The 9,083-nt window shown below is 38.6% G+C and overlaps 1 protein-coding gene across 1 annotated transcript; it reads right to left on the reverse strand.

Moving 5' to 3' along the window:
- Window positions 1-2,713: 2,713 nt before the first annotated feature.
- Window positions 2,714-5,208, reverse strand: gpr84 (G protein-coupled receptor 84). Its single transcript, XM_017415762.3, has 2 exons — window positions 5,112-5,208; window positions 2,714-4,654 (listed from the first exon to the last, which is right to left on the reverse strand). The coding sequence occupies exon 2, from the start codon at window positions 4,641-4,643 to the stop codon at window positions 3,429-3,431; it is 1,215 nt and encodes a 404-aa protein (XP_017271251.1). The 5' UTR covers window positions 4,644-4,654; window positions 5,112-5,208; the 3' UTR covers window positions 2,714-3,428.
- Window positions 5,209-9,083: the final 3,875 nt, after the last annotated feature.

Consider the following 9,083-nt stretch of genomic DNA (forward strand, 5'->3'; position numbering starts at 1 on the left):
TAAAAAAAAAAAAAAATCTTTAAATAAATTTTTGTTTCGTAAAAAAATATTTTTATGGTTAAAAAGTTTTTAAGATGTTTTTTTGTTTGACATGATTATTTTTTTGATTGAATACTACTTTTTTTTGTTTGACATGATTTTTTTTGATTGAATACTCCTTTTTTTGTTTGACATGATTTTTTTTTTGATTGAATACTCCTTTTTTTGTTTGACATGATTTTTTTTGATTGAATAATTGTGAAACAAATCTAACTCCATAGACATTTATCATATTTCAAAATCTTGCTCAACCAAATGAAACTTTAAGATGTGTATTAAAATAAGACACTGACATGTATACTCTAATAACTTTAATTTAAAAACTCATTAAAAAATAATTTTTTTTCAGTCAGTTAATGCAAAAATAAAAAACCTACTAATATGTTCCCCTGTGTTTCAAAGTGAGTCCCCCCTCTCAGGTTGCCTCTTATATTAACAGTAGTTGATGTTTGAACTAATGACCTATGGATAATAGACTTTTATTTTTATTTATACTAGAAAACAGAAGATGAGCTGATTGAGTAAGGGATCATTTTGTTTTACAAGAGCAAAGTCATGTGACCTTGGATTGAAAATAAAAAGTAACAGAAAAATCTCAAAACACCACAGCACACAAAGGGTACACCTGAACTTTCTGCTGTAACGTGACTCAATCTACAATGAAAGCTGAGTTTGTGAAATTACTTATGTTAACTCAAAATGTCAAAGTGAGATGTATTCTACACATAACAAAGTTGCTTTGTGTAATTTGCAGCCAGTAACTGAATGTATTTTTAGGTAAGTCAGGATTAAATAAGAGCTGTTGTTCACACTTCCTATTAGTACATCTTGTTGCCCCATGCTGAGATCTGAAGGCTTTCCTGTTTTATCACAGTTAGCTGTAACCCAGTTGGTTGCACATAAAAGTCCATATAAAGGTTAATGTTGAAACTAATTGTGACACAGATGATTGTTTTCTTAATTTACCAGTCAATAATTAAATGACTGAACTAAAAAAGGGCAAATTGTGCCAAAAAACTGTCCTTAAAGGAATAGTTCAGATATACTGAAGTGGGCTTCTGTGGAAACTTTTATTAATATCCTGTAGAAAGCTCTTTGAATGACCTTAGTTTGGAGAAATGGTTTATTTGTGACTGGAGGGATGAGCTAACAGCTAGTCTGAGTGGAGCCAGGACCAAAGTGGATCGTTACCACCCTTAAATAACTTTCAACAAATTTCACGGTGGTTCATGCGGACGCAATTTTATCAGTGGCAGACCGTCAGAGCTTTCAAGGTACGTATGCAGTGAAGGCCCAAAGTCAACCTTAAAATAATAATAATAAAGTTATTTCAGACACTTTTACAAAATTAAACATTCCAGGGCTCACTTGTCTATAATATAAGGATGTAGAATGAGCTTGTTTCTGCGTTCTCTGTCTGCTGCACTGTGGAGTGATTTTGTGTTGGAAAAAAAATTATCAGTCAATTTTTGGAGTTCGGTCTCTTGCCAGAAATTCTTGTGCACTGGGTATTTAGTCTCCATATCAAAATAAACATAAATATGAGAATGTCAGCTGTTTGGCTAGCAGCTGGGAATGGGGAACACTATGAGAATGTTAGCTCGTTTACAGAAGTTGCAGAAAAATACAATAAATAAATACAATATAATAAGGACAGTGGAAACCATAATTTAAAGGATAAAGGATAAATCTTTTTAAAGCATTCATACAGAAGGACAGAGTGAACAAAATGGCTTTCAATTGAACATCAGTGGTGGAGTTGAAGAGTTTTGCTGCAGAGGTTTTTACAATAAGTGTAATTATTCTTTCTCTGCTTCATTCTGTAATCTTCCTGCTCGCCTCCTGTTGCTCTCTTGTATCCAGAGTCGCAAAAGAATTTAGGGACCTGAAGCCCTGAGTTTACAATAAGTGATGAAGCCTGTTTCATTGACCTGACTTGTTCCCACTTTGTTCCTGCGCACACACCCACACACACACACACACACACACCCACACACTCACAGACAGACATACTTGTTGCATGATTGTTGAAGGATTGTTTTCAACATGTTGTTCATGTTGCAATCTACGGGTACTGACTTGGTCTGCTTTGTTCTTATAAACTGACAAAAGTGTGACTCGTTAAATATGTGCAATAATGTTATGAGTGGATTTCACAGAAATCTCAACAGGCTGTATGGTTGTTCTGTCAGTTAACTATATATGTACTGCTGATTGTTGCTTTAAAGCTCGTAAGAAATGCCTCTGCAACATCAAACTGTTCTACATACGGTACAGATACATCTGTGTGTGTGTGGAGTTTGGCAGCTGTAATGGGTATGCCTCACAATACATACTGTATTTATAAACCCTTACGTAGTTGTCAGTTTTGCATTACATGGTTATTCTCACACAAACTAAAATGTTAACACATCGAGTGCACCAGGCCTACAACCTGCTGCTGTTTGTGCCTGCAGATAAAGTTTTACATAAATAACAGCGTAAATGGACAGCAATGTAAAAGTTTATAAAATAGTGTTTGCACAATTTATTAAATTGGCAGCAATCCACTTTGGTCTTCTTTTTGCTTGGACTAGCTAATCCTTCAGGTCAGATATAAACTCTGTTTCTTCAAACTGAGGCTGGAAGAGACCAAAGAGCTAGTTAGAAAAAAAAAACCCTCTGGCAACAAAAATAGAGTCAAATTCAGTTGCTTTTATTTATCAGTTCTAATAGAAACTCATGGTTTGAAGAATTTCTGAAAACATTAACCGTTAGTAATACTCATCCAAGGCAGGACTCTGATAACACTGGTCAAGTTTAGTAAGGGTTTTTTTAAAATGTAATGAACAAAACAATCTCAAGTGCTCAGTCTAATTGCTTGAAATGTATGCAAACGTGCCTGCAGATGTTAATTCCACTGACGTCATGTTAACAGCTTAATTCACTGAATCTTTGTTTTTAGATCTGTCAGCAGAGGCAGCTCAGAGTTGACACACCAGGAAGCGGCACAAGTTCCTGCGTTTCTTAAATTCAGTGTTGTGTTGGCAGGGAATGTCCTGCAATAATTGTGTAACACTGGTACTTTTTGTATGATGTAACTAACTTTTCCACATGGTGAGATGACAAGAAGTCTGAGTTCTGCAATGAATTCTGAATGAACTCATGACACATGCACTAAAAATTACCATTTATTACAAAACAAGCACAACTTGCAGTCAAATACAGGAACAGTCTCTACACATAAAAAATGTAAAGTATGGTCTATACTGTATATATACGTTTAAATGCTGCAAAGCATCAATGAAATTAAAAACAAGATAAAATCCTTTGCTGAAAAGGCAACCATGGAGTTGCTTCATGTAAAAATGCAACATATAAGATTTGAGGCAAGTTTAAGTTTGAGAAAATCACGATCTGGGGGCCCGCCAGCAGGACCAGAGGCAGGTGAAGGGAGCAGCAGCTCTGGTGAGCAGCACGTTGTAGGCCTGCCGAAACTGTCGGTTCATGACTGCATAGAGCACCGGGTTGATGCAGCTGTTGAGCCAGGTGAGGTTTGCGCAGAACATGTGCAGAACCTGTGGGGCGCGGTTCTGTTTGTCGGCTATGTTGAGTATCAGAAAGGGGACAAAGCAGCACACGAAACAAATAAAAACTGTGAAACACATGCGCGTCACACGCTTGAATTCACTGTCATCTCCTGAAGATGCAGGCTGGGAGGCCGGAGCGGCAGCAGCCGGGGCAGAGTTTTGAATCGTCAGATTGTCACTTGATGACTTTTTGGCAGTGGCTGAGCTCTGGGCGGGGAGGCATGACTTTTCATGATTAACAACATCTGTGCTTTGGTCCAGTTCTACCTGGCTGCTCATTTCAGAGCTGCCTGTCTTTGCAGTCTCTACTCCACTGTCATCTGTCCCCTGATCTGAGGGGGCAGGTTTCTTCTTGGATGAGCGTCGGCTGAGCCTGTAGCGGAGCAGAGCTTTTGATGCAATTCGAACTTTTCTGTAAATGAGCAGGTAAAATGCTCCAACACATCCCAGACCTATGAAGAAATAGAAGAACAGCAGGATGGTGGTGTAGGGACGACCCCTAGTACGATGGAAGCTGCACGTGCACACCTGAGGCACGAACACGTAGACGGACCAGAGGGGGCCGAAGCTGGCCAGGCCTAGCCCCCAGGCTGAGATGACGAGCAAAGTAAGTCCGTGGTTAGAGAAGACGCGGTCAAAAACAGGCCTCTTTGCAACCAGGAGATATCTGCTCACTGCCACCAGACAGAGGGTGATGATGGAGACGGAGTTGGAGAGGAAGAGGAGCAGGCCGAAGATGCTGCACCACAGCTGACCGCTGCGCCATCTGAGGTGGAGGTAGGAGTCCACAGAGATGGGCTGCAGGATGGTGCAGTACAGGAGATCAGCCACAGCCAGGTTGACGATGAGCACGTTGAAGCGAGTCCGCAGACGTGTGTCCAGAATGAAGGCCAGAACGGTCATCAGGTTCCCCACAGTACCAGTGATGGTCACCGCACAGCCCCACGCCACGGCAAAGTACCGGTAACCAACCACTGAAGGACTGTAGCAGGAGAAGAGGCCATCCTCCGTTTGGTTTGTGTCATTCATCTCCATTCTGTCAAAGTCTAAAAACAAGTTCATTTTTTTATGGTTAATGTATGTCAGCAGTTGTTCAGAGGGAAGTCACAGCTGGACTAAATACCTTTAACCACTTCCTTTTGCAAACTTTACGGACTGAAAACCTATTTATAGCTTTTAGCTTTAATCATTCATTTTTGTCTTTATTTAGTGTAGATTTTTAAAGTTTTACAATAAAGTACTTATAAGTGTTTTATGTAAAACTTGTGTGGGTCATATAATCTGAATAAAATTGCCTGAAAACTCATATAATTTTTTTTATTTAAACAAATGAAGTCATCACTGCTATGACTGAACCTCATTTAGTGAACTTTTGTATTCAGTGAAGTAACTTGATATAAAACATTAAAAGAAAAACATTCAAGAAGTAAATAATATTTTCTATCTTAAGCTAAACCACTGAAATATGTAAGAAAAATGTGGCTAAGCGGACAGAGTTCTTACCTTCGAAGCGCTCTGCGTGTCGTCCTAATTAGTGATGTGTCTCTTAGTCATTCTTCTGCTGTTCTGGTAAGCTCAGTGCCTTTCTTCCTGCTTATATAACTATTTCTGTGCATCCTCTTTATCTCCTTGCTGCAACATGTTCTGGTTTCTCTGCAGGCTAAAATTTTTCCCTTCTAAGTCAGAGACCTTAAATCACCTCCACAGTCTGTTGCTTCAGTATAGAGAGGGCTCTAACCAAAAGGAATCTTTTTACATCAGATTTTTAATGTTTCCAAATAATAACCAAAATAACAACAAACACCTCATAAAATATGACGTCTTCTGTAGTCACTGAACTCACTGCAAAATAAAGGAAGTCATACAACCTGCTCTGTCTACTGCACATTCTTATTTTATCTTGAAATAATAAAAGTAAAAAAGACATCTAAATGTAAAAAAAAATAAAGAAAAGTCTGACTCTATAGAGTCTGACTCAACAATAACATAAGAGAGAAGTACCTCTTACATGATCTGCTTGGTTAGTTTGATAAATCAGTTGGATCTCTCTCTTGGATCATAAGTTGGGTTGGTTTGGCCAAATATTTGGGCAAAACGTTTGACCCAGTGGTTGGATCAGAGATGAGTTATGTTGTGCTTCACAGTCCGACATTTTTAGCCAGAAGTTGACCAAACTTGGCCTGACTGGACCTCTTCTTTAAGATGTAATAAATCACGACGGTTAAAACAACTTGTCAGAAGATGCTTAAACCGGTTGGCTTTATTAATACCTTTAGTTTGTACAAGAAAAAAGTTTGGTAACCTAAAATAACCCTGGTTGGTGTTAGCTATCTGACACTGATAGCTGTTAGCAGCAGCCCATGTTATAGTTACCTAATAACCCCCATTTTGGGTTGTTATTTTTAGTTCATCTTTTTAGGAGCTCTTGTTTAACAAATTAATAATTTCACCCCATTTTTAATGTAGAAAACTAAACCCAATAAGCTGTCAGCTGGATCAAACTGTTAACCCAACACTGCTGAGTCCAAACTACCCAGGGTTGGTTCGGTCCAAATTTGACCCAGTGCTGGCTTACAAACAGGTTTTTTTTTAAACCAGCGGTTTTTAACATGTATTGATTGTTTTAGAACTGATGATTTGTGACTGCATCATGATCTGGTTTGTAAATTAGCACATTAGACAAATACTTAGTGATATAATCACACAGTACTGGACTGCTGGGCTGTGAAAACTACATGATTAAGACAATAAAATGTCTAGTTTATGTTTTATGTTGCAATAAGAAAAGATGACAAAATGTCTCCATATAGAAAATACGAAAATATTCAAAAGTTGACAAAAAATACACACAAAAATAAAAGCAAAACCACATTATTATATGCATGCAAAATGTTTCCGCAAAAGTTTTACTTCCCTCGCAAAATAAAAGTTAATTTAAGATTGCATTGCTGTAGTTGCAAATCTTTCCTGGTATGGTGTTGGGTAAGGACAGGTTCATAAAAATGTTCTCATCAAACACAGTTTGTTCCTTTGTGGCTGAGTGTGAACATCCTGTTTCTGTCACAGAGTGGAAATTATAGATCACTCAGTAAAACCAAGGGATACATTTGATTGCGAGGAAATACAGAAGAGAAATAAACTCATGTGCACCATTTTGCTGCAACAAATGAAAGTTGTTTTCCTTAAAACTCTGTTATGTTGACTTTGATGAACACTGGTTTCATGTTTGGAACCACAATCTTATACAAGAGAATATATGAGTCAGGTTCTAATTTATGTGACTTTATAGCAATTTTTAAACACAAAACAAACAAATACTTAGGAAACTTCAGCATAAATGAAAAAGGTATTCACGCCCATTTAGTGTGTTTAACATGGAGATCCTGCACATCACAGCTGGTTGAACAGCTTGAACACTTCGGAGGAAAAGTACAAACCACAATTCTTTTCTTTGTCTTTCTTTCTTTTTTTAGTAATTGTTTGCTGAAATATTGTATTTCCTTAAAACATCATACAAAATGATTTTCAGCAACAACAAAAATCCACCTAAAGTTTTAAAACAAAGCAGCTAGACTTCTTTTCTATGACTTGAAGATGTTTCATTTCTTTGTCACTTCAAATAAAAAGTGTGGAGCTCCAGCCTTCTAACGTCCCGTGAATTTCCCCGTTTATGTGAAACAAACTCATATCAGAATTCGTCCGCCTCCATTACCTCCTGAGGGTCATTAGGATCTTTGTTTGTCTGGTTCACAAGAGAGAGCCTTTGGTCACATGTATGAAGGTGAGAATTAGAAAGAAAACGAGTAAGAATCAGATTTAATGCTCTATCATAAGTTTTGGAAAGTTGAAACCGGAGACCTCCTTCTCTGTCATTTGATGTAAATAGCTTCTTTTACCCTTCTCTCAAACCATTTATCTTCTATGTCAAAACTATGAACATTATGTTCCTTAATGCTGTGTTCCTTTTAGATACAGAGACTAATTTATTAGAACTGTAAAGGTCGCTGTATGTGACTGGATGTCAAAAGACACATCAATTCAGCTGTGGAGTTGGTGGAAAATTAAGTTTTAATGAGGAAGTTTGAAGATTTAAAATAACTTTGACATTCTACAATAAAATCAAACATCTCTTCCAGATGGCAAAGAATGATAAATCTGTTTAATCATTTATCTTCTAGGAATGACCTCTTCCAGCAGAGCACAATCTGTCTGGGGGGTGTTAGGAACATCAAAAATGTCAAGAAACTATAAACAGAGAGTGTAGGAGCCTTTCCATACAGTCTGGAGAACGATGTGGTTAAATCTGAGACGGCCACCAGGTGGGGATGAAGATTTATCAAACAGTTGAGAAGCCGGATTATTATTATCTGGCAAGTTGTCCTCTGACAGAAAGATGATAGTAATAAACCTGTAAGGTTTCACAGAGCTATATAGTATAACTCAACAACACAAAAACAAACTACTGTTTTATTACATTACACAATAAATAAACAGAATAACTTATCTTCAGCTTTAAAGACAAAATTATTCTTTTTATTCCTCAATGAATGATTTGGGGTAATCTCTGCAAACGTCCTTCCTTTTTTCCCTAAAAGGGTTGATAATAATTAATATGATGTAGCAGAATCAGAACCATCAGAATGTTGTACTAACATCAGTTCTGGTTTCTCTCTCTGGCGGCCCGTCAGCAGGACCAGAGGCAGGTGAAGGGAGCAGCAGCTCTGGTGAGCAGCACGTTGTAGGCCTGCCGAAACTGTCGGTTCATGACTGCATAGAGCACCGGGTTGATGCAGCTGTTGAGCCAGGTGAGGTTTGTACAGAACATGTGAAGAAGCTGTGGGGCGCGGTTCTGTTTGTCGGCTATGTTGAGTATCAGAAAGGGGACAAAGCAGCACACGAAACAAATAAAAACTGTGAAACACATGCGTGTCACACATTTTATGTCTTTATTGTTATTTGAGGCAGCAGAAGGCTTGGTTGATACTCTTGAGGCAGAAGTTTGGGTTGATTCAAAATTTTCAAAGCTAATCTCCTCTATGTTCTGTTCTATATCTGCCTGGCTGTTTAAATCAATGCTGCATGTTTTTACTGTGCCAGATTCCACTTCACGGTCGTCTGTTACCTGGGCTGAGGAAGCAGGTTTCCTTGTGTAAGAGCGTCGGCTGAGCCTGTAGCCAAGCAGAGCTTTTGATGCAATTCGAACTTTTCTGTAAATGAGCAGGTAAAATGCTCCAACACATCCCAGACCGATGAAGACATAGAAGAACAGCAGGATGGTGGTGTAGGGGCGATCCCTGGTACGATGGAAGCTGCACGTGCACACCTGAGGCACGAACACGTAGACGGACCAGAGGGGGCCGAAGCTGGCCAGGCCTAGCCCCCAGGCTGAGATGACGAGCAAAGTAAGTCCGTGGTTAGAGAAGACGCGGTCAAAAACAGGCCTCTTTGCAACCAGGAGATATCTGCTCACTGCCA

The sequence above is a fragment of the Kryptolebias marmoratus genome, linkage group LG4 (assembly GCF_001649575.2).
Source record: "Kryptolebias marmoratus isolate JLee-2015 linkage group LG4, ASM164957v2, whole genome shotgun sequence".
NCBI lineage: Eukaryota > Metazoa > Chordata > Actinopteri > Cyprinodontiformes > Rivulidae > Kryptolebias > Kryptolebias marmoratus.